Source organism: Panthera leo, chromosome B1 (genome assembly GCF_018350215.1).
Source record: "Panthera leo isolate Ple1 chromosome B1, P.leo_Ple1_pat1.1, whole genome shotgun sequence".
Classification (NCBI taxonomy): domain Eukaryota; kingdom Metazoa; phylum Chordata; class Mammalia; order Carnivora; family Felidae; genus Panthera; species Panthera leo.
The window spans coordinates 95,461,554-95,487,176 of record NC_056682.1 but is presented as its reverse complement, the minus strand read 5'-3'; the positions used below and the strand labels follow the sequence as shown (position 1 = coordinate 95,487,176).

The 25,623-nt window shown below is 35.6% G+C and overlaps 2 protein-coding genes across 10 annotated transcripts in view; one reads left to right on the top strand and one right to left on the bottom strand.

Annotated features, from left to right (window-relative positions):
- Positions 1 to 7,803, bottom strand: part of SCLT1 (sodium channel and clathrin linker 1) — a 220,620-nt gene extending 212,817 nt beyond the window's left edge. Inside the window, exon 1 of one of the 2 annotated variants that reach the window (XR_006201717.1) lies at positions 7,233 to 7,803. Coding sequence is in view for 1 of the 2 variants with exons in the window: in XM_042935491.1 (XP_042791425.1) it covers positions 7,233 to 7,266 (34 nt within the window). In the remaining variant the exon portion in view is untranslated. The remainder of the gene's footprint in view (positions 1 to 7,232) is intronic. The other variant, XM_042935491.1, reaches the window with a different exon arrangement.
- Positions 7,804 to 7,904: 101 nt separating this feature from the next.
- Positions 7,905 to 25,623, top strand: part of CB1H4orf33 (chromosome B1 C4orf33 homolog) — a 126,707-nt gene continuing 108,988 nt past the window's right edge. For 5 of the 8 annotated variants that reach the window (XM_042935495.1, XM_042935497.1, XM_042935501.1 and 2 more), the window contains exons 1-3: positions 7,905 to 8,139; positions 18,535 to 18,724; positions 23,402 to 23,462. In XM_042935495.1, the coding sequence (XP_042791429.1) occupies positions 18,544 to 18,724; positions 23,402 to 23,462 (242 nt within the window). In that variant the 5' untranslated portion in view covers positions 7,905 to 8,139; positions 18,535 to 18,543. Of the gene's footprint in view, positions 8,140 to 8,222; positions 8,253 to 8,629; positions 8,701 to 18,534; positions 18,725 to 23,401; positions 23,463 to 25,623 lie in introns of those variants that run through there. The other 3 variants (XM_042935498.1, XM_042935500.1, XM_042935499.1) reach the window with 3 other exon arrangements.

Below are 25,623 nucleotides of genomic sequence, written 5' to 3'. Positions count from 1 at the left end.
TGTTTTCTTTACTTTTCTGTTATGCTACATATGTTATGCATAACTACATATACATATGTATGGAATTCAAACTATGTAAGTTTTAAAAATGTATATATAATAATGCACACAGGTAGTACATACACTCTATGTTGGGAACTTCAGATAATAGTTTTCTTCCTTAAAAATACACATAATTTAGTGGAGAAATATGACAAACGTGATTCTGGTAAAGAAGTAATCATGGAGTACTGATACTGTAAATGGTTAACTTTTTATTGAGTTTAAAAGAAATTATCCACATATTTTATTGTTACCCACAGAACTTTTAAGATAGTTACTTGACACACAGAACTACAATTTTACCCCCATATAGGATCTAATTTCTGCCTGTTACTCTTCTTCCCTGTGAGTCTTAAAAAGAGGCTGGAGTTATGGTAATGGATATAGTAATTCCAATACAAACCACATTCCCACCCCCCGCCCCCCCCCCACCCAGTAGGGTTTTCAAATAAGAAAAAATACTAAATCTGAGTTCTCAGTGATTAAAATAGGTTCAGGAGTCAATTGTGGATTACTGAGGAAAACACATTCAATCCTCAGAGATTGACTTTAATCTGAAGAAAATTTTACTATAATTTAAATCTACTATTTCCTTCATTCATTCAATATGTACTTATCACACTATTATTTAATTTGCATTTACTGAATTACTGAGGAGACTGTCATTTTTCGTTTTTTTTAGTTCTTCAATTTTATTTTTTTGTAAATGGCCTAGTCATATTCTTTAACCATTTTTCTATTAGTATGAATTTATTTTTGTTTGTGAAAGATCTTTCTAAATTTTGGACAGGCTAATCAATTCTCAGTCATATTTACTAGTAAATACATTCTCCCTTTCTTCAGCTGGGCTAGTCACTTATTGGTGATGTCTTTTACAATATCGAAGCTTTTATCTCTAAAATACTCTAATTGTATGTATTTTCTTCTAGTCAAAAATGTTTATATCTGTTGAAATCTTTCCCTATCCTGAGATCATCAAGACACCCTCTTAAATTTTTTTCTGAAAGTTTAAAGAGAATTTACTTCTTCAATCAACCTGCAGATGTTTTCTTCTATATATGTGAAAAAGGTATCTTTATTATTTTTTCTTTCCTATTTGATAGCTAATTATCCTAGCACCATTTGCTAAATAGTCTATTCTTTTCCCACTGATTTGTATTGTTTGTTCTTTTTCAGATAACAAGTGTTCATGTATGTGTCTTTTTCTGTGCTAATTTATTCCACTGATTTATGATTTATCAATCTGACAATCTAACATTGATTTAATAATTGGATATTTATACCAAGTTTTAATAGCTGGCAAATAAAATTTCCCACCTTGTTTACAATTCCCTAGTTCTTCCACTAGATTTTAGAACCATGTTGTCAAAACTCCATTTCAGAATGCATCGAATCTAACCATTAATCTGTGGAAGAACTGACATATCTATTATACTGAGTGTTCTAATCTGCAATTTGATATTTTAATGGCTTCTCCATTAACCTAACTCTTCTTTATTGTATTCAATAATTTTTTAATGCTAACTACCTATTGGTGGGATGAACCCAATATTAAGACAACTATTTTATGGGTATATACCCAATATACACATATATGTACGTATGTACACACAGTCATTGCTGGATTTATTTTTTATTTAGGATTTTAGTTTCCACATGCATAAGTGAAATAGGTTTATATATATACATATATATGTGTGTGTGTGTATATATATATATATATATATATATATATATATACACACACATTTTTTTTGCAAGTTTCTTTGTTGGGTAGAAGTTAAGAATACAGACACTGAAACTAGACAGCCTGGGTTCAAATATCAGCCCAGTTACTTTTTAGTTATGAGTTAACCATGAGTTTGTGATGGCACTTATCCAGAGAGTTGAGATTTTTACTTATGGCTACTGAACAGCTGGTTGTGAGAACTGTTAAAGCAAACTAAAAAAACTGATCTAGAGATTAGGTATTACTGAGTATGTGCTACTCAGAGAAGCAAGAGTTTAATCATATTATGTTTACTGACAAGAGAACAGATGAACTAATGGGTAATGGTTATAGGCTGTATAAGAAAGTAATAAAAAATAAGCTGGGAAAGAGTTAATAGAAGAAAATCAAGAGTTCAAAGAAGAGAATTCTTGATGAAGTCAAAGAACAGTTACAGTGGAAGAAACTTGTGTTTCAGATTTCAAAAGTAGGGTAACTTGAATAAGACTTCTGCTTATGTCCAGAATGAAGAAGGACCACCCTCCCACTCAACACAACCAAAAGCAAATAAATAAATGAAATTATGGTTTGCAAGACAGTAGACAATAGATGATGATGAGAGATGCAAACAAATGACGTGAGCCCTATGACTGCTCCAGCTTAACGACCTAAGAGACTTTCCAAGCCATGGCACAAAGAGGGAAAAATGCAGGGATAACTCAGCAGACTCTGTGACTGAGTAGACTCAGCAGACTCTAAGGAAACGCAGCTAAGAAGTGGTGGAGACCAGCAATAGCACTGCTAGGAATTCACCCAAGGGATACAGGAGTACTGATGCATAGGGGCACTTGTACCCCAATGTTTATAGCAGCACTCTCAACAATAGCCAAATTATGGAAAGAGCCTAAATGTCCATCAACTGATGAATGGATAAAGAAATTGTGGTTTATATACACAATGGAATACTACGTGGCAATGAGAAAGAATGAAATATGGCCTTTTGTAGCAACGTGGATGGAACTGAAGAGTGTGATGCTAAGTGAAATAAGCCATACAGAGAAAGACAGATACCATATGGTTTCATTCTTATGTGGATCCTGAGAAACTTAACAGAAACCCATGGGGGAGGGGAAGGAAAAAAAAAAAAAAAGAGGTTAGAGTGGGAGAGAGCCAAAGCATAAGAGACTGTTAAAAACTGAGAACAAACTGAGGGTTGATGGGGGGTGGGAGGGAGGGGAGGGTGGGTGATGGGTATTGAGGAGGGCACCTTTTGGGATGAGCACTGGGTGTTGTATGGAAACCAATTTGACAATAAACTTCATATATTGAAAAAAAATAAAAAAAAATAAAGGAGTTAAAAAAAAAAAAAAGAAGTGGTGAAGACCAAGTGAATTAGAATTGGCAGGACAAAATATGAGAGAGAAAGCTACACAGAGAGAGAACTCTGGATATATGAAATCTGTGGAGGGTCGCTCTGTATACAACAGTACACAACAGACTACTGAGTAGCTCTTTATCTATTAAAGAAATTAAATTTACAGTTTAAAATCTTTCCACAAAGAAAACTCTAGGTCCCACTGGCTTTACTGGTAAATTCTACCAAACATTTAAGGAAGAAATAATGCCAATTCTATGCAAACTTTTCCAGAAAATTAAAGAGAACAAAATATTTTCCAAGAAATTCTTTGAGGCAAGCATCACCTAACACTAAAACCAGACAAAGACATTAAAGGGGAAAAAAAGGCTTTATGAACATAGAAAATTAAATTGTAAATAAACTTTTAGAAAATCAAACCTAACAACATATAAAAAGGATAATACATGACCAAGAGGAGTTTATTTCCAAAAGAAAGGTAAGGAAGGCTTAAAATTTGAAAATTAATCAATGTTAAGTGGTCACCCTATTAACAAGCTAAAAGTGAAAAAAAAAAAACAAAAAACAATCCTCTCGATAAATGCAGAAAAAGCATTAGGAAAAAAAAAAATCACCATCCATTCTGATTAAAAACTCTCACATGGGGCGCCTGAGTGGCTCAGTCAGTTGAGCGTTCCACTTCAGCTCAGGTCATGATCTCATGGTTCATGGGTTCAGGCCCCATGTCAGGCTCTTTGTTGTCAGTGCAGAGCTTGCTTTGGATCCTCTGTTCCCCTCTCTCTCTCTGTCCCTCCATTGCTGGTTCTCTCTCTGTCTCTCTCTCTCTCAAAAGTAAATAAACATTAAAAAAAAAAAAACAAAACCTCGCAGAAAACCAGGAATAGAAAGGAATATCCTCAACCCTTGAAAAACATCTAAGAAAAATCTAGTTAGTATCATACTTAATTCTGAAAGACAGATGCTTGTATTATAAGATCAGGAAGAAGACAAGGATGTCCACTTCAAACACGTGTGTTCAACATTGTATACTAGAAGTTCTAGCCAGTACAATAAAGCAAGAAAATGAAATGAAAGGCATCCAAATTGGAAAGGAAGAAGTAAAACTGTACTGACAGATGAAAAGATCATCCATATATCAAAAATCTGATGAACTCTAAAAAAAACCCTACTAGAACAAGTGGGTTTAAAAGGTTGCAGAATACAATATGACAAAAAGAAAAAGTATTTCTGTACATTAGTAATGATAAATCAGAAATTGAATGTAAAAGAATACCATTTACTATAGTATCAGAAACAATACATAGGAATTGTTCTGATAAAAGATATGCAAAATCCATACACTAAACACTACAAAATATTGAGGAGAGAAATAAAAGAATAGGTACATCAATGGAGAGAATATATCTTTTCATTGGTAAGAGGACTCAATATCATTAGATATGAATTCTACACATATTGATCAATAGATTCAATGCAATGTCTCTCAAAATCTCAGCATCTTTTTTGGAAGAAATTGACAAACTGATTCTAAAATTCATATGAAGTGCAAAGTACCTAGGATAGCCAAAATAACTGAAAAAGAGCAAATCTGAAAGACTAACATCATCTGATTTTATGACCTACTATAAAGCTGCAATAATCAAAACATTGGGATACTGGTACTCAAATAGATAAACAAATCAACGGAACAGAATAGAGTCCAGAAATAGATCGACAGAAATAAGGACAACTGATTTTTAGCAAAGATGCAAAGGTAATCCAATGGAGAAAGGACAGTCTTTTCAATTGTATCCGGATGCAAAAAGATGAACTTTGACCCCTATCTTGCACCTTGTACAAAATTTAAGTCAAACATCATAAATCTACATATAAAACCTAAAATTACGGAATTTCTAGAAGAAAACATAGGAGGAAATGTTTGCAGCCTTTGATTAAACAAAGATTTCTTAGATATGACATCCATAAAAGAACAAATTGAGAATTTAGTCAAAATTAAAAACTTCTCCGTGAAGAACACTTAAAGAATAAAAAAAAATAATAATCACCACTTCCCAAATTCCTACCACAAGAATGATTTTTTCATTCCTTAGCTTAATAAGTAAGTATCTCTTTGAACAGTTTCCTAAGGACTATCAGACTTCCCTTCTCAGATGGAGGTGAAGAATGGTATACTACAAAAATGCTAGTTTGTTAGGAGCATGGTTGGTCTGCAATTGCCTGTAGTTAGTTGTAAAGCTAATGCTTTTATCACAGGGGTTGCGAGTTGAGAAATGCCAAATCAAACTGTCTCAAACTAGATTAACAAATCCAAATGGAACAAATGAAAAGAGACAATCAAGATCAATTGAAGTTAATGCAGAGAAGGTCAGAGTAGGTGGGAGAGGGTCAAGCCATCTATATTTACCTCAGGTGGTGTCCAGGTGTTTTGTCTAACTGGGTAATCTACCCAGCTGTATAATGGCACACTAGGTCCAGTTAAAACGAAAAAATGGCTGGCTCATTCCTCTAAAACTCATTGTTTCTGTGTAACTTAGGTACCCTCCCCATCCCAACCAAACTACTTATCACCCAGTTCTTATCCCACACCACTCAGCTGATGGCTAGCTAGTCTTCCTTAGGGATGGGAGATATTCCCACTTAAAACACAGAAATAATAATATAGTACCATTACAGGGCATTAATAATTTTAAATATACATAATGCACTTAATATGGACTAGAAATCATGCTAAGCAATTTACATCATCTCATTTAATCCTTACAACCCTATGAGAGTTATTGTGCTATTATACCCATTTTAGAAATGAGAAAACTGAGGCACAGCGAAGCTAAGGTCAGGTCAAAGACCTGAAAAAAGAAAAAGCCAGGATATGAACCTAGACAGACTCAATCTAGAGGTTGAGTCTTTAACCACTGGTTTTTGTTTTGTTTTTTTGTTTTTTTTTAACCACTGGTTTATAAAGCTTTCAAAATGGAACTTACTACTTTTTTTCCTACCTTCCCACTCCTTAACACAAAAATCTCAGTTGCCCTCTACCTCTTTCTCTCAAATTCCCTAATCTCCAATCTCACCGTACTACCTTAGCTCACCCCTTACGTGAATGGTAACAATAGTCACCTAACTTGTACTCTGCTAAAATGCATGTTCCTCATAACAGCCACACCAGGCTTTCCAAATCACAATCCGATCATGTTACTCTCAAGTGAATTCCTTTCCCTGGCTCCAATAACCTGTGTTATGGTCCAAACTCAACACACAGAAGCCAAGGCCCTTCACCATCCAGCCCCATTCTTCCCTTTAGGTCTACTTGCTATTTGCCTATATAAACCACATTTCGTACAAGCCAACCTTGTTCCAAGTCTTTCACAAAACATATTCCTAATTCCTTCAAAGCTGCAATACTATTCTCTTTGGGATAGCTACACAATTCTTTATCTATATTCATATTAGTACTTCAAGTTTCAGGCCAAATGACACCTTTCTTGACCACAGCTAATAATAATCCTGTAATAGTCAATATTTGTTTACCTCTATGTGTCAGATAGTATGCTAAATCCTTTACATATTTAATACTCATTTAATCATTCCAACAACCCTATAAGGAAACTGAGGCAAAAGAGTGGTTGCTTCCACTTCAGTGTATTTACGGAATTTACACATTTCTTTTCTCAAATTCTTGGAAGGTAGAACTGTCTTCCTCATCTTTGCAGCAGCAGCTATGTCTGTACAGAGTCTGGCATAACTGAAACAGGAGTAGTTCAACAAAAATCTATTTACAAATGGCCAGAACTGTGCCTCTAGGTTCTAATGGCAAACTTGGAAACTCCTCCTGGACATTAGCCTTCTAATTTCTCCAGTTATGCGAGGAGCATAACAACCATGTTTGGTGTCTAGTAGAGTTCCATGTAAGCTAAAGGAACGTACAAGGATTTACCAAACGGTTCTGCTTAAGTACATACACATCCTCATGCATACCACCAAGCTTTTTGTAAAGCTAACTTTTTACAAATTTCCATGCACCGAACAGGCATTCGAAAAATGTTAGTTGGTTAGCGATGACGACATTAAACATGTAAGAATTCTCAAATAAAAGAATATGGAGCTTACTTTGATCTCTCAGAAAGTCGATTTCCGTGGCCATTTCGATACAATTTCAGTCTGGAGCTTTTACCACCTTCACTTTCTTAAAAAACAAAAACAAAAAAATCCCAGAGAGCTCGCTGTCCGGGAAAGCTAAACTAAAGCAACGCTGGAGGTTGTCAAGCACTCAGCAGTGTAATCAGTATCCTACTCACGCGGCGTCAACAGCCCCGCCGCGCCTTCTCCTGAGTCCCAGCCGAGCCCCTCCTCGCTCAGGCGACAGACTTCAGGTTTCAGGTTTGCTGGGGACCCGCCAAGTGAATTTTGTTCCACGTTCACTCGAATCCCAGCCGGGTAAAAAGGAGACGCGGGTGGATATAGACGTCCCGCAGGTCACTCGGGGTCGTGTCGGGCCACTTAGGAGAGAGCCAAGGAAGCCAGCCAGGAGGCCGGGTGGAGGCGTCCTTGAAGGAGCGTTTGGGGTGGGGGGGGGGGCGTTGACTTCAGGACCGCGGGGAAACCCGGGGCCAACTGCGGAAGTCCACCCGGCCCGCCCTGCGACTTTGAAACCGGTGCCCTGGACCGCTCCTTGGAGACGGTAACGCCGCCTGCGTCACTACGTGAACGTCCATGCTTACATCATCGCGCTTCCTAGAGTCTTTACACGCTATTGGCTATTTGTCAAGCTATAGGCGGAGCTGCGATAACCTGGATAACAGGGAATTGAGCCACTAGCGTGGCAGGGGCGAGCTGGCTCCTTTCGGTCTTCCTGTGGTAGAGTACAGTGTTTCCGTGTGTGTGTTTATGTGTGTTTACATCCCAAGATGTAAACGTAGGTAGGGCATAAAATACATATTTTAAATGTTCTCGGGGTCTTTGATACCTAGTACTTCTGGACTGGGAGAACGTGCTGGCCAAAAGGAGTGAGTGGAAAGTAAGTAAATTTCTGGAGCTGGAGGCAGAACCCATGCTGGCGGCTTCAGAGTCCACCACCAAGGCTGACCTTCTGGAGGATTTTTGAGTATGGACTTGATTTCCAGAAGCTAAGTACGATACTGCCCCTCTGGGTCTTTAGAGAAAGGAAACACCTCTTTAAATATTTAACTGTGTGTCAGTAAGGCATGTAGTTACAAGTACTCCAAAGGTCCTGCAAATTCAGCAGTTACTTCTTTTTTTTTTTTTTAATTTTTTTTTAACGTTTATTTATTTTTGAGACAGAGAGAGACAGAGCATGAACGAGGGAGGGTCAGAGAGAGAGGGAGACACAGAATCCAAAGCAGGCTCCAGGCTCTGAGCTGTCAGCACAGAGCCCGACGCTGGGCTCTAACTCACGGATTGTGAGATCATGACCTGAGCCGAATTCGGCCGCTTAACGGACTGAGCCACCCAGGCGCCCCAGCAGTTATTTCTTTAGAGATACTTTGCTTCCTTAAAAAAGAAGAAAAAAGTTACATTGTATTGCAAGAAAAAATTAGACAAAACTTTAAATTTCGGGGTAAATTACAATTATCAGAATTAAAAATTGATTTTGTCTGGATATAAGCCTTATCTTACTATTGGAGGAAGTTTCAACACTAGCAAAAATATTAACTTGAAGCTAGCTTTAATAGATTATGGTTCTGCCAAATATGTTTTATTGAAATGGTTTCACTAGATATGTCAAGATGTAGCTCCATTTGGCTTTCTCTTTAACAGTTTAAGTTTTGTTGTTCTGTACTCATAATGCAATATAAATGATATAATGTTAGCAGAATATATTAAGAAGTTTAAAAAATTTGTCCCACTATGTCCATTTAGGTATTTGAAATCCTGAAGCTTTCTCCATACTCCCTATAAGGGATGAGGTGGTCCCTTCCTCTAAAGGCTGGCAAATATGGAGGTATATCTAATAACCATAAAAAAGTTTAGTTTAGCTTTGTGTCAGTGAAGATTGAACTTGATCTGGTTTTGGTAGCCTTGAAGTTAACCCAAAAACTTATTGCAAGGAGAGATTGAGTGGGCGAGTTTCAACTCTTTTGAAGGTCGGTGTATGACTTTTCTTCATGAACTCTTCACTGACTCCTCAAGGACTTGTTTTTAAGTTCTCCTACATTTGAACCTGTATTTTGTCATATTGTAGTTTAATTTGCCATCAAATAGTAATAAACTTAATTCTACATTTGTAGAAGTTATAGATGTTAATATATATTAGTGCTGGCAAAGAGTACCTTCTGGATATAAATGATGAATTGTCTTTGCATTGCATAAATTAAATATCTGAAGTTGGAATTTTTATCTCTGTACTTGAACTATCTGGTTTATACAGTCAAGCTCAATACAAACTGTAGTTTTGGGATTTGGTGTTTGTCTGGGGGGGCTGGTTTACAAAACTCTGCTAGTTGAATTTCTGAATTTCAGTGGAGTTTTTTCAAAAAATTTTTCATCCTTATGAAACAAAATTGTGATGATTCCACTTGTCCTTAAAGTATTGCCTCTAGTGTTGCTTGATTTTAAAGGTTCCTTTGTGTTCTTTATCCAAGGAAGGTGCTTCCTTAATGCTTCATGCATTGTTTTGTAGTTTGTCTCCAGGCTCCTGCCTGGAACACAGTAAGGGCTCAACAAATACGTGAAGAAGGAATTAAAGAATTCAGTAGATGTGCTTGGAAAGTATTAATGTAATTGAGTACAAGGAATGAGAAGTGAGAGAAAAAAAGTACTTAGTATGTGTTTAACCATTCTCTAGCCCTAGATCTATTTCCTCAATAAAGAAAACCCTTGAAAATTGATAGCTTTTACTAATATTAACTTATTTAATAAATTGACATTGAGCACCCAGTACTATATGGAAAGCATCATAAAGAATACAAAGTTGGAACTTTAAGCTAGGGTGAAAACTGTATGAAACATTCTCTGGTATAATTAAATGCCATAAAAAACTGATTTTTAAGAAGCTCTTCATAATTATGTTTATTTTCACCAGCCAAGAGAAGCATGGCCTGGAAATTGGGAGCTCTCTTTTTAAGCTTGTCTTTTTTATTATTATAATTTCTGTAATATAAAATGATATGAAATCTCTCAAATTTTTAAGTGTACAGTATAGTAGTGTTAACTATGTGCACATTGTTGTACAGCAGATCTCTAGAATTCTTTCATCTTACCTAACTCAAACTGTATACCTATTGAACAATAACTCCTCATTTCCCTCTCCCACCCAAAGTGATTTTTATAAAACAAAAATAATAGTTGTGGTAAAACAAATACAAAAGCCGTTTTTTCCCCCAAAGAGGTTTTTAAAAGTATGCTATAAGCAAAATAAATTTAGGCTGAGCCATGTGAAATTGCAATTTTTACGATTTTTGAGTAATGGCTACATACTAATGTCTGCTCTTGCAGAGCAGGAGAAAATGGTGGTGACTTGACTTAAATATGTAGCATATGCACAGTATTCTCAGAGTAGCTATGAAGTTCAAGTGCAGTGACTCCTCCTGAATTAAACCCATAGATCCTATAGACATTTTGGTAACTCTCAGCAACCAAAATACAGAGTGATTCTATTATTTGGAAATATTGTAGTTCTGTAAATTATTACCTTTTCTTGAGAAGTTTAAAATTTTACACAAAATTGTGTTATGAGTTTGTGTCTAATCCTCTTTAGAAACAATAAGTTTACACTGGCATGAAAGAGACACTAAATGAAGGAAAATAGATTGATAAATGCTCGGATAGTTAAGACTGAACCAACCAGAGCCATGATGTGTATCTCTAGAACACTTAACCATATTTTATGATCTCAAGGATCAGTTAGATTCTCCTACCTCAAAGTCTAGTTTTTTTAAAGGAAAACCACTTAAGAAAGATGTAATTTTAATGATTTCAACAGAAAAATATTTTTTAAGCAAACCTATATACTTTAATAATAACAGCTAATCTCTTATATTTACTACATACATGCTAGGCACTGTACTAAATATATATATATATATATATATGTGTGTGTGTGTGTGTGTGTATATATTGTGTGTGTATGTATATATATATATATATATATATATATATATATACGCTCACAAAAACCTTTGAAGCTAGGTCCTATTTTAAAATCCTTTTTTACAGTAATTTGCTGATGATCACAGTTGGAAAGTGCTTGAATTGGAATTTGACCCTAGGCAGTCTGGTTCCAATGTCACAATCTTTGACCACTATGTATATGCCTCCCAGTAGTGTAATATAATTTACATTTAGGGTAATATTATTTATAATGAGTGTAATATAAAATTAATTTACAATTTTTGCTTATAGGGCCAGTTAGCCTTTAGTTACATTAAGTGAATTATTGCTGTATATGTTCTATTGTAATTTTTTTTTTAATGTTTATTTTTGAAAGGGAGAGAGATGGAGGGAGGGGCAGAGAGAGAGAGAGGGAGGGGCAAGAGGATCCAAAGCAGGCTCTGTGCTGGATGTGGAGCTCGGATATGTGAACCATGAGATCATGACCTGAGCCAAAATTGGTGTTTAACTGACTGAGCCACCTAGGAGCCCTCGTTCTATTGTAATTTTAATGATTTATAATCCATTTTGAGATTGTTGCACAGTATTTATATTGCTGAATTACCCATCCTTCCCCTTCTAGACTGCTCAAACTTAAGTGGAAAGATTAAAAGTTCAAATATTCATTGGTAGTCTTTCAGCAGTTTTCTTTCCTGCAAAAACCAGGCATCTCGGCCTCAGTCCTCCGAGCCCCACCCCCAGAATGTGTAGGCAGCTGGGCGGAGCCTAAGGTTGAGCCCTCTCCCGTGACCCCCACAGAAGCTAGTGAGCTGAGTGTGGTGCAGAAAAGAGCTTCCGGGTCTGTGTTCTCTCCTTGTTATGCGCTGTTTCCTCTGTCATTACTGGTACCTTCGACCAGTCTTGTTGGCTTTTTCTCTGGTAATTTATTTTTCCGCTGCTTTTGCTGGCATAGTTTACTCCCACTTTCGGACTTTCTTCTTTCTCCGTTCTCTGTAAATGGGCAGGGGTGCAAGTGGAAGCAGAATGCAAACTGAAAATAATTATCGTGAGAAACTACAGAAAATTTCGTGAAAAAAGGAATTTGGAAATTTTCCTTGTAAAATGTTCTGTAGAGAAAACACCTTTTTTCCGTAACTTAACCTTTGCAGAATGTTTTCCGTCTTCCAGGTGCTCAGTGTTCTGGGGTTCTGTCTTCTTTATCTCCCTTCATTTCCTTTTAAAGGCCTTTTCTCTAGTACAGATAAAGCATGAAAATAATTTAAAAATTGTGACTTTTTTTGATGAAAGAGGAGTTTGAAGAATAGAGGTTAAAAATGTGGAAAAACACAGATTAACAAACATTCTTTTAAGAAAGTTTAAATAGGGGTACCTGGGTGGCTCAGTGGGTTAGCATCTGACTTTGGCTCAGATCATGATCTCACGGTTGGTGAGTTCCAGCCCCAAGTCGGGCTGTGTGCTGAGGGCTCAGAGCCTGGAGCCCGCTTCAGATTCTGTCTCCCTCTCTCTGTTCCTCCTCCACTCATGTTGTGTCTCTTTCAAAAATAAAATAAAACATTAAAAAATAATGAAAAAAAGTTTAAATAGCCAACACTGAAATTGCATAATAGACTGGTGATCACCTTGAATGAATATATTCCTTCAATAATATTCCCAGTGTTCATTCTGACTTTTTAGAAATGTTCAGCATATGTAGTCAGAGAAGCGTCTATAGAGAAGAGGTGGTCACTATAGTCTTTGAGAGATCCAGCCATAAAATGGACTTTAAAAATAGTTTCAAATGATTCATTTATTTTTTGATAGTGATGTGTGCCTATCATAATATAAAATTCAGGTAGTTTTTTAAAAGAAAGTGATAATGGTTGCAAGTAAACCTCCCTTTCTGTCTTGTCTCAGGCAGTTAATTCCCTCAAAAGAGGTAACCACTGTCATCACTGGTTTCTTGTATATGCTTTTTGAGATACTATATGCATTCACAAGTATATATGCAAAGAGCCTTTTTTTTAATGAAATAAATTCATGCTTTTTGCACCTTGCTTTTTTCACTGAATATATTTTAGATATATATATAGAGAGCCGCCTCATTTTTAATAGCTAAATTGTATTTCCTTGCTTAATAATAGTGTAATTTCTTCACCAGTCCTCTACTGATGGATATTTAAATTATGATATTAATTTGATATTTTGTTATTATAAATAATGTTGCAGTGAATGTCTTTATACTTATGTCATTTTGAATATGTGCAGGTATAATAACTCCTAGAACTAGAATTGAGTCAAAGGATATTTGCATTTTTTTTGTTTTGATAGATATTGAGGGATTGCTCTTCACAGAGGCTGTGCCAGTAATGCCCCCACAACAATATGTGATTATTTCTCAGTGCCCTCTTTATCATACCATGTTATCAAACTTTTTGATCCATGGAAATAGTAATGTATTGTTTTAATTTGCATTTCTATCATAAGTGAGGTTGAACATTTTGCATCTACTTTCTGTCAACTGTGTTTTCCTATTTTGCTGTTGGGATATTGATGTTTTCCTTACTGATTTCTAGGAGCCCTTTAAACATCAAAGAAGTTAGTTATTTGTCTAAAATATGAGTTGAAGATGTTTTTGTTCCCAAACTATCTTTTGATTTTGTAATGGTGGGCTTCTCTTTTCTTTTCTTTTCTTTTCTTTTCTTTTCTTTTCTTTTCTTTTCTTTTCTTTCTAGAGAGCATACATGATCCAGGGAGAAGGGCAGAGGGAGGGAGGGAGGGAGGGAGGGAGAGAGAGAGAGAGAGAGAGAGAGAGAGAGAGAATCTCAAGCAGGCTCCATGCCCAGCACGGAGCCTGACGTGGATCCCGACATGGGGTTCGATGTCATGATCATAACATGAGCCAAAATCAGGAGTCAGATACTTAACCAACTGAGCCACCCAAGTGCCCCTGTAATGGTGGTAGTTGTTTTTTTGTTTTGTTTTGTTTTGTTTTTTTGTGGATGTAGGCAGACTTCTTCTGGTTTTGTTATTTTTATGCAGCCAAATGTATCACTCTTCTATGTCTTTTGGGTTTGGGGTTATATTTTATTCATTTTTTTAAGTTTATTTTTGAGACAGAGCATGCAAGCGAGGGAAGGGCACAGAGAGAGGGGGAAAGAAGATCTGAGGTGGGCACCATGCTGATAGCAGTGAGCCCGATGCAGGGCTCAAACTCACAAACTGTGAGATCATGACCTGAGCCAGGGTTCGACACTCAACTGACTGAGCCACCCAGGTGCTCCTGGGGTTATATTTTAAAAGGTTTTTTTTCCTACTATAAGGTTTTTTAAAAATTCATTTTTTCCATTTTTTTTCTTTTTTTTTTTTTTTTTTTTTTTTAAACGTTTATTTATTTTTGAGACAGAGAGATACAGAGCATGAATGGGGGAGGGTCAGAGAGAGGGAGACACAGAATCTGAAACAGGCTCCAGGCTCTGAGCTGTCAGCACAGAGCCCGATGCGGGGCTCGAACTCATGGACCGCGAGATCATGACCTGAGCCGAAGTCAGCCACTTAACCAACTGAGCCACCCAGGCGCCCCCATTTTTTCCATTTTTTAATATGGTTTTTATGTTTAAATTTTTGATTCATTTAAATTTGAACATAATATACCAAACTATATTTAAATATATATACTATTTTTATATACTATTTAAATATAGTATATATTATATATACTATATATAATATATTACCATTTATACTATGTATTATACATATTATATATAACATATACTATTTAAATATACTATATAAGCTATTTATAGTTTGGTATAGGGATCCAACCTTATTAAATTGGACTGCAAAATGAACTAATTGATAATAGACCTGTTTGGTTTAGTTATACAAGACCTGGTTGGTTAGCTACATGAGAATCATCCCTAACTCCCTAGAGACTTAAACTTTATTTCCTGAGCACCTGGTATGTCACCTGAAATAAAGTGAGTAGTTAATAAACCTTTTTTAAAAAAATTTTTTAAACATTTATTCATTTTTGAGAGACACAGAGAGACAGAGTGTGAGTGAGGGAGAGGCAGAAAGAGAGGGAGACACAGAATCTGAAGCAGGTTCCAGGCTCTAAACTGTCAGCTCAGAGCCCGATGTAGGGCTCAAATTCACAGACTGCGAGATCATGACCTGAGCTGAAGTTGGACACTTAACTGACTGAGCCCCCAGGCACCCAATACACCTATGATAAACTAAATTGAAAGGATGTTTCTAGGTATGATTTATTATCTTAGTTACTTACCACTGTTTTGGTTGAAAGAGAAATGCTACCACAAACACAGTTGATTTCTATTGCACAAAACCTTAGAATCATGAAATTTTGGATCCAGAGACTAGAATGATTATTTACTTAAGAAATAAATAATAAATTCCTATTACTTACAGGCATTCTAGTTGGGAATGGAGAGACAGTAAACATGTTGTAATGCTGTGAATCATGTATAGACAGTAGAGAGTGACAGGAAGTAGAGTGCTGCAGGGACGCACACTAGCACAGATCACAAAGGACGTGGACAGTTGAATTGTCTTTACTTCATATGAGTACATGTGCAAACAAAAAAATTGAGAGGTAGTGAGAGTTAAGCTTCAGGAGACAGTTCTAAGTATCCCAGGGAAATTGAAAGGAGAATGTGTTGTTTTTGTCTGGGCCCATGTTATATTTAGATTACATTGTAAACTAGTGGGTTTGACCATATTTTTGGGTTAATTTTGTTATAAACATTGTGTACATTTAGATTAACAGGAATGCTCTTTAAGCAAATTAACAAATTTGTCATTCTAATAAGGAAACTAAAGTCATTTATGCAATTAAAGCCAAAGTTACATGCTACCCTTGGACATGTCATCCATGACACTCCTCCCTGCTGGTAGAAGTCTAGTCAATATTTCTTGCAGTAATTTTCAAACACTGCTCAAAGAAATTCAGGGAAAAAGGCTAATAGAAGGTCTTGAAGTTCCACTACTTTATACTCTCAACAAGAGTAGCTCTACTTTTATATTTAATTTCTTCTGAACTTTTAAGTAAGATTACATTTTATAATTTGAAGTTATAGAGTAGTTTGTAATTTGAAACTCTAAAGTACATGTCAGTCTTACCACAAGACCCACCATGTGTGGATGGAAGTGACAAGCCACTTTTTAGGAGCAAATCACTGTGTGTGGTTTAATTCCATTTAGACATAGAGATGATTGCCTAGAATAGCTGGGCGTTGAGAATTCTGTAGTGGAAACCCACTGATTAGGATAGAGATCCCTTTAATGTGTGCAATATTTTTGTAGATATGATGGTCCTGTGGAGAATGAGTGAATCCGCCAAAACTTCCAAGTCGCTAAGTTATATTTTGCCAGGATTGTAAAGCTCCAGGTTATGAGAATAGCATATTCTCTGGCATATTGGTACCAGAATCAGATTTAATCACCATTTCTAACGTCTTGATTTGTTCTTATTTCTTCCTGTATGCTTCAAGATGGTACTTAACCAGTACCAAAATTTGGGATAGAGATTTATCCATTTATACATGAAGAATGTGCCTTGATATTTCAACTAAGGATAGTAAATTTATGATTGAGGTATTTTATTTCACATAAAATCAGTACTAAGTTCTACAAAAATCACTCAATTTATGCAGACTTATCACTCATTTGAGCTTATTTTAATAATGAAGAACATAAATTGCTGAACATATCCTCTTCTCAAATACTGTAAGTTGCAAATGGATTGTAATGCCAGAATTATTTTATTTTAATTTTAGAGATTATCAATTAAAATTTGTTAGCATGTAGTGAAAATTAGGAAGAGCTACTACATACTTTAGAAAAAGGTTTTCAAAGATCTTGGATTCCTGTGGGCCACCGAGCTTATATATTTGGATCTCCCAATGATTGGTACACAGTAGGTACTCAGTATCTATTCATTGAAATAAATTTATTCAAAACTTAATAACTTTATTATTTGCAGTAAAAACCTATGAAGCAAGGAAATGCATTCAAAGGTTTCAGATAAGGGAAATTGAAGTTTGGAAATAGCACCATTGCTAATCAAGATTATCTTCTGAACAAGACATAAGGACCTAATATAAGTTGAGGAATCCACCACTCCTAAAATAAGGTTTTCATCTCCTTACAGATCTCTGATGTACCTTCATTTTTCTTAATGTTTATTAATTTTTTAGAGAGGGAGAGAGAGAGACAGAGTGCAAGCAGGGAAGGAGCAGAGAGAGAGGGAGGCACAGAATCTGAAGAAAACTCCAGGCTCTGAGCTGTCAGCACAGAGCCCAACACAGGGCTTGAACTCACGAACCGTGAGATCATCATCTGAGCCGGCGTCGGCCACTTAACCGACTGAGCCACCCAGGCACCCCAGTGATGTATCTTCATTTGGGAAAACGTGGCTTATATTAGTTCAGTTTCATGTGACCTTGGACAAATCTGTTTTCTTCATTTGTAATGAGGATAAAAATAGATCCTCTGCAAGTTTGTTGTGAAATTAAGTGAGATAACATTTATAAAATGCCTGATCTATAGTGTTTAAATAAAAACGTAATTTTGTAAATATAATGCTTTCTTTGCATTTAATCCTCAGAAAAACAATTTAAAATGCAAATACTGCTTGTGTCAAATGTATTTAGTCTATTTCAAAGTTTAGACGATAAATTCTATTTTTCAGTCAGAGAAGGGATTAACATGTTGTGTTTAACACTTGAAATATCAACAATTGAGAAGGTTAAGAAAATCTGTACCCTGAGATCAAGGAAGACAATATTAAACTCTACTAACCTTCAAATAGTTGGAGCACCCCCCTTCCCGCAATTCCCACCCCAAAGAGAAAAGGGTTTTAGCCAAAAGAACAAGTGTTAACAGCAGTGCTTCTGCTGATTTGTAGTTATTTTTTTTATCAAATCGTTTTTTTATTATATAGATCTTGATTCCCAAAGGGGTCCAATACACCTGCACATTTTAGAATAAAAGATAAAGAATGTAGAAACTCATAGTGTTTATAGTCATTAAGTACATGAATAGTTTCTTCAGTGGACTTAATTGGTTTTTAAAAATGATTTTGATATATTCTTTACAAGGTAACATGAGCTGCATCTAGACCTAGTCTTAAAGCTTTTTGGATCCAACTCCCTATCTTATAATAGAACTCACATCCACGGTTTGCCATAACACAAATGGCCTTTTGACTCTCAGAACTGTGTGTCTGCCCCTCTGCTGCTTTCCTGCTATTTGACATTGACATTTCCATTTCATTTCTAACTATAGGAAACAATTGTATACGGTTAAAGAGTTTGTCTTATTTTTTTTTTTTTTCCTTTAGAGTCTTCAGATGGATTTTAAAATAGAATACACTTGGGATGGTTTTCCAGTGAAGCATGAGCCAGTGTTTGTCAGGCTGAATCCAGGTGATGGAGGAGTGGTGATGGAAGTTAGCGCCCCATTTTTCAATGATCCTCCAGCCCCACTTGGAGAACCAGGAAAACCTTTCAATGAACTGTGGGATTATGAAGGTAAGTGGAAGTACTGTATTTTATTGCAAACATAAATCTTTTTATAATACCCTCTCCTAGAACTATTATTTTATCTTGCTGTAAGGAAGTGTGTGCTCTTCTGAGCAGCTGACGTGTGCAGTTTCTTCCGTTCCCTACCAATCTCTTATTCTGACTTTTTCACCATCACCTGTGTGACTTCAGCTATATAACTAGAACAGTGAAAAATGGCAATTACAAATCCAGATTTTTAAATTGCTGCCATATTTCTTTCCTTTACTTCTGATACCTATTTTAAGAAGAGTTCAGCATTTCTGTTTTGTCGTTAAGTATCTTCAAATTGCCACTTTAACCTTATAAACCTTCTTTATGGAAGTTTGGGGATGTTTTACTTACAGAAATACTATCAACTTTAATATGAAATGTAGTTTTTATTTTATACTGACAATCTCACATGTCAAATGAAGACTAAAAGACATACCATGAAATTACATTTTGCCAGGTTTGCTATATGATCCCCTCCTAATGTATTCTAATTAAGCAACCAAACTTATATTTTGAAATACTCTTTATGATTCCATTCCTCAGATCACAAACCATAACCGTCCCTGAGATGAAGTTCAAACCCTTCCTGTAAGATTTCAGAGTACTCATGGGTTGGGCTATCATATTCAACCAAAAGCTCTTTTTTTTAATTAAAGTGTCATTGATACACTATGTTACATTAGTTTCAGGTGTACAGCATAATGGTCCGACAAGTCTGTGTATTATACTATGCTCACCACAAGTGTAGCTGCCATCAGTCTCCATACAATGCTATTACAGTACCATTGATTATATTCCCTTTATCTCTGTGACTTATTTATTCCAAAACTGGAAGCCTGTATCTCCCACTGCCTTTCACCCATGTTCCCTATCTCCCTCCAGCAACCATCAGTTTGTTCTCTGTATTTATGGGTCTGTTTCCACTTTTTATTTACTCATTTGTTTTGTTTTTTAGATTCCATATATAAGTGAAACCATACGTCAACCAAAGGCTCTTGACTTATGAAAGGCTAATGGTCTTACTATCCATGAATGTTCTCGCCCATGTACCTTTTCTCATTCTATTTCCCCCACCTGTAATGCACTTAGTTCTAAGGTCTAATATAGGTTTCATTTCTTTAAAAAAACCTTTGATGATTCTTGTAATCCATACAATCTGTATAGCATCTGTATAGCATGCATTTTGTCAGTGTTAACTTACCGTATGTAAAACATACATTATCTTTTACTGATACCGAACTTAAATATACCAGCTACCTACTGGTGTAGACACCAATGTGACCTAACTACTGGAAGTACCACAGACACCAAACTCAAGAGCTCCTAAACTCAACTCATCTACTTCTGTCATAAACCTGCTTCTTGCCCCAGTTGCCCAATTACTTAATACATCAGTTCACCAAATACAGAAATATGAGGTCTTTCCAATATATCCTTCTCTCTCACTCTCCATATTTGGATTTATTTACTGAGTCCTATCAGCTTTACCTCCTGAATGTTTCTCTAAGCTAGTTCTTCTTCATCCCCACTATCCCTGCCATAGGTTAGACCTTTATGATCTTTCACCTGGGCCAGTCAAAGCCTCCTTACTTGTCCTTTTGCCCTTGGCTTCATTCTTCGCTTAGAAGCCAGAGTGATCTATCTAAAATGAAAATTCAAGGGGCGCCTGGGTGGCTCAGTCGGTTAAGTGGCCGACTTCAGCTCAGGTCATGATCTCGCGGTCCGTGAGTTCGAGCCCTGCGTCGGGCTCTGTGCTGACCGCTCAGGGCCTGGAGCCTGTTTCAGATTCTGTGTCTCCCTCTCTCTCTGACCCTCCCTCGTTCATGCTCTGTCTCTCTCTGTCTCAAAAATAAATAAACGTTAATAAAAAAATAATTTTAAAAAAATAATAAAAAAAATAAAATGAAAATTCAAACTCATAATTCAGGTCTTTACAAACCTTCTCAGGCTCCCTGTCCTCTCGGGATAGTTTCATCCTTCTTTTTATGATCTCTATATAAGATTTTCCATGACCTAGCCCCTTATTCTCTTTGCAGCATTGCTTCTTCATGCACTTCAATGTTTGCCTAGAAAGACTGAACTGCTTGTAGTTCTTTAAGGGAAAATATTTCCTAATCATGTACATTTGATTATACTTCTCTTTCATCCTGGAATGCCCTTTTCATCATTCCTCTTCACCCAGTTCCAACTCATCTTTCAAGATGGAGCTTAGGTAACACCTTCTCCAGGAATCCTTCCCTAAACCACATTTTGGAGCTAAGTATCTGTTTTCTCTTTTCTTGTGGTAGCAACCCATACCTCCTTCCCTTTTGATATTTTTATTAGAAGTGTCCACTTTCATGTCTGATTAGGTTGTAAGCTAATGAAAGTATTCCCAGAATCTGATACAGGGTTTAATTCAGAGAAGATGCAAAAATGATTTTAAGATGATTATGGAAAGTAGTAATTAGAAGATGTATTAGAGTCTTCCAGAGAAACAAGACCAAGAGATACAGTGTGTGTGTGAGTGTGTGTATGTGTAAAGAAAGAGAGGGATTTATTTTAAGGTATTGGGTTATGCAGTTTTAGAGTCTGGCAAGTACAAAATCTTCACGGTAGAGCAGCAGGCTGGAGATCTGGTGAAGAGTATATACTGCAGTCTGAGTCTGATGGTGTCTGCTGGCAGAATTCCTTCATGGTCAGGGGAAGTCTGTCTTTTTTCTGTTAAGGGCTTCAATGATTGGATGAGACTCAGCCACATTATAGGGAATAATCTGTTTTACTAAAAGTTTACCGATTTAAATGCTAAATCTCATGTAAACAATACCTTCACAGAAACATCTAGGATAATGTTTGACCGAATATCTGGGTACTATGGCTAAGTTGACACAAAAATTAACCATCATGGAAGCATTCTAATTCATTTAGGTAAAAAACTTAGAAAGGGGCAATAAGCCTGAATCACTGTATCCATGCTCAGCGAGGAGCCCGAGCGGGGCTTGATGCCAAGACCCTGGGCTCATGACCTGAGCTGAAATCACCAGTTGGATGCTCAACCAACTGAGCCAGCCAGGCGACCCTTAGCTATTTTATTATAAAAATAACACATGGAAAACTGGAAACAACATATACGTCTTCAATAAAGGACTGTGTGAATAAATTATAACATTCTATAGAAGAATACTATACAATAGTTTAAAAGCATTAGGTATCTATATGCTGCAAATTTTTTTGTGAAAAAAGCAAGTTGTAGGCAATTATGATCCATATTTATTTTTTAAAATCCATGCAGGTAAAATAGATTGTAGAAGGACAGAAAACATCTGACAAAAATTTTAGAGCAAAGTGGAAAGAAAAGGACTTTGCCTTTTTACTTTATATATGTTTATATTGTTTTAATCATTTATAAGAAGTATGTATTACTTTCATAATTAAACAATTTAAAAAACATCACATGCACAAAAAAGTCCAGGAAATTGTAAAGAAAAGAAAAATCACCTACGTGTATTGCCCCATCAGAGATAACCAGTCATTTGTGTGCGTGTGTGTGTGTGTGCGCGTGCGCGCGTGCACTCATACTTTGCATACATTTATTTTTTAATTTTTTTAATGTTTATTTATTTTTGACAGAGAGACAGAGTGCAAGCAGCGGAGAGGCAGAGAGAGAGGGAGACACAGAATCCGAAGCAGGCTTCAGGCTCCGAGCTGTCAGCCCAGAGCCTGATGCGGGACTCACACTCACGGACTGTGAGATCATGACCTGAGCTGAAGTCAAATGCTCAACAGACTGAGCCACCCAGGCTCTCCCCTTTACAGACATCTAGACACAGGCATGCATGCACATTCTTATTTCATGTACATTTCGTTATTGTTCTGCAGCCTGCTTATCACATGTCATGGATATCTTCCCATATCAAAAAATATAATTAACTGTATATTTGATTGTAATGACTGTATTATATATTTTTGCATGGAATATATAAATTCCATAATTTATTTAACAGCTCTCCCATATAACAGCAGTTTTATTTATATAGTGCGAAATAACCATTTAGATCATTCTAAATTTTTGAGCAATACTTTGATGACTGGCATGATATTTATTTCTTTTCCCAGTTGTCTGATTATTTTCTTTTTAAAAAAATTTTTTTAATGTGTTTTTAATTTATTTTTGAGACAGAGAGAGACAGAGCATGAGCAGGGGAGGGGCAGAGAGAGAGGGACACAGAATCTGAAGCAGACTCTAGGCTCTGAGCTGTGAGCACAGAACCCAATGCGGGGCTCAAACTCACGGACTGTGAGATCATGACCTGAACTGAAGTCGGACGCTTAACCGATTGAGCCACCCAGGCGCCCCTGTCTGATTATTTTCTTAAGATAAATCGCTAGAAAAGAAGATAACTGTCTCAAAGTCTGTGTAATAATATTCATTGTTTTAGAACGTCACCCAACACGAGGCTTTATTAATATTTTTAATTTATGATGATCTGATGTAGGAAAAAAATGATGATTTATTTCCTATGTATTTCTTCTTCCAGGCAAATGCGTATTTGTTTTCTTTTGGGGATAGAATTAAAAATACTGAGTTAATTAATTTTATATTCTAAAAAATGAAGTATTTATTACTGAAGCAAAATCAACCTTCTCAGTATGTCTTATCTTTGTTTTCAAAAGTTGTGGAAGCATTTTTCTTGAATGACATAACTGAACAGTATTTAGAAGTTGAACTTTGTCCGTAAGTATAACATTTTTTTCTAACTCATTACTACGTAATTTGAATACAGTTATTTCCTTATTATAAATTATATGGTCAGGGAAAAGCTCAACTAATATGAGTGCTAATCTGAACTAATCTGAATTATGTATAATTCTTTATTTTCAAGTTAGTGTATAACATATATTATAAACCTTTGAAAATATTATGTTGATATTATTCTCAATTCTCTAATGTGTCTTGTTTTCTAATTGGGTTTTTTATAAAATGAAAAATCATTATAAATAACAAAACTTCCTCTTATTATTTATTCTAAAATTTGCATTATTATATATTAGCTATTCAGAAATAAAAGGAGATATAGATATAATGAATTGAACTAGTTTCTTTTCGGGAATCTTTTAAATGACTGGATTAAATTTGAATTTTATGTATTACATAATTATGTATTCCTTCTTTTATTCATCATTCAGTTATTGAGTGTATACTATGTCACTTTGTGTTCAATGCCAGGGATAAAAATTAAATCACACATAGCTTTTTTAAAGACTTATTAAAAAAATTAACCTTGGACTGTTGTTTAAATTTAACCAGTCCTTTGGGAACCCTTTTTACCTAGTTGGCAGTTTTTCCTATATATGCAAAAAAGTAAATTTATGGCTACCTTTCATCTAAATTATGACAATTTAAATTAGTAAAATATTTAGTAAAGAAATATTTCTTTATATTGCCATTATTCATTTTAAATGACCTTAATTAAAAAAAATTTTTTTTAATGTTTATTTTCAAGAGATAGACGGCAAGCAAGGGAGGGGTGGAGAGAGAGGGAGACACAGAATCTGAAGCAGGCTCCAGGCTCTGAACTATCAGCACAGAGCCCAATGCGGGGCTCAAATCCATGAGCTATGTGATCATGACCTGAGCCGAAGTCAGATGTGGAACTGACTGACCCACCTAGGCACCCCTTTTAAATACCTCTTAGTATCTAAATCCAGCAGCCTCTGTCCCTTTGTAGGGTGGGCAGAGTCCCAAACAGTTGATTTAAATGAAATTTTAGATATTTTTTTCTTTTCCCTTATTTTGATATCTTGCTAATTCTGATGTGGAAAACATAGATGTTCACAATTATATTTTTGAGAACAATCATATATTTTTGTGTGTACCTTTTAACTAACATGCCAGAATCTTTTGTTGAAAATACGATTAAACTGTCATATGAGGAAATAAAACTTCAACTGTTGTGTGATTATTTTCATCATACAGGAGAGAAAGCTAAGGCAAATAGGCTTTCAACTTGTTTAGAAAGCAGTTAAGAACTTGGGTATGCTAGAATTCTAAAGTTTTATCCTTAGTTTTAAGTTCATTAGATGATACTATCAGTGTCTTTTCATAAAATGGTTTAGTAGTATATGAATAGGATAATTAGATTCTCTTTTGTTTTTAAATTATATAGTAACTATTATGTATATAATTAATAATTCTAAAAGTTAAAAAAAATCCTTAGAGTAGGTTAGTTTCATATATTCCAGGACAGTTAATAATCAAGAATCATGGTTTTGCTTCAGGCTATCAACTCCTATGACAGTTAATTAGCCTCTGGGAAAGCAACATGAAGAAAATTGTTGTTTTAATTTGCAAGGACTTTTTATTCCTCTTAGGATATTCTTAAGGTTGTATAATAATACAAATAAACAGAGAACTTTTAAGTGAAAATAATACTTCTGTTAGAATTATTTATTGAAGGAAATCCTTCCTGAAAAGCTTACAGCAGACCCTCTGAGGAGAAATGTTTAGTGTTTTCCAGAGACAGTAAATTTGTTTCATGTAACTACTTGAAATCCTTTGATTCTTACTGACCTGGCTCATCCCAGTTATGCTCTCTTAATAGAATTCCTTCTGAGGATATATTTTGTTTATCTTTGAAAATGTAACATCAGTGTCTGAGCTAATGGTACAAATTAAAAAAACAGGAAAACACAACAGGCAGACGGATGGTGGAGAGTTGTGTGAAAGAAGAGATACAAATTAAAATCTTCAGCCTGTTGACTTGTGTTAGACAATCTGTGTTTTTATTTCTTATCTTCCTGACGAGCGTCAGTCTTTTTTTTTCTTTTTCTTTTTCCTTTTCTTTTTTTTTTCTTTTTTTTTTTTAACAGAAATAGCCTTTAGGAAAGTTGTTGGA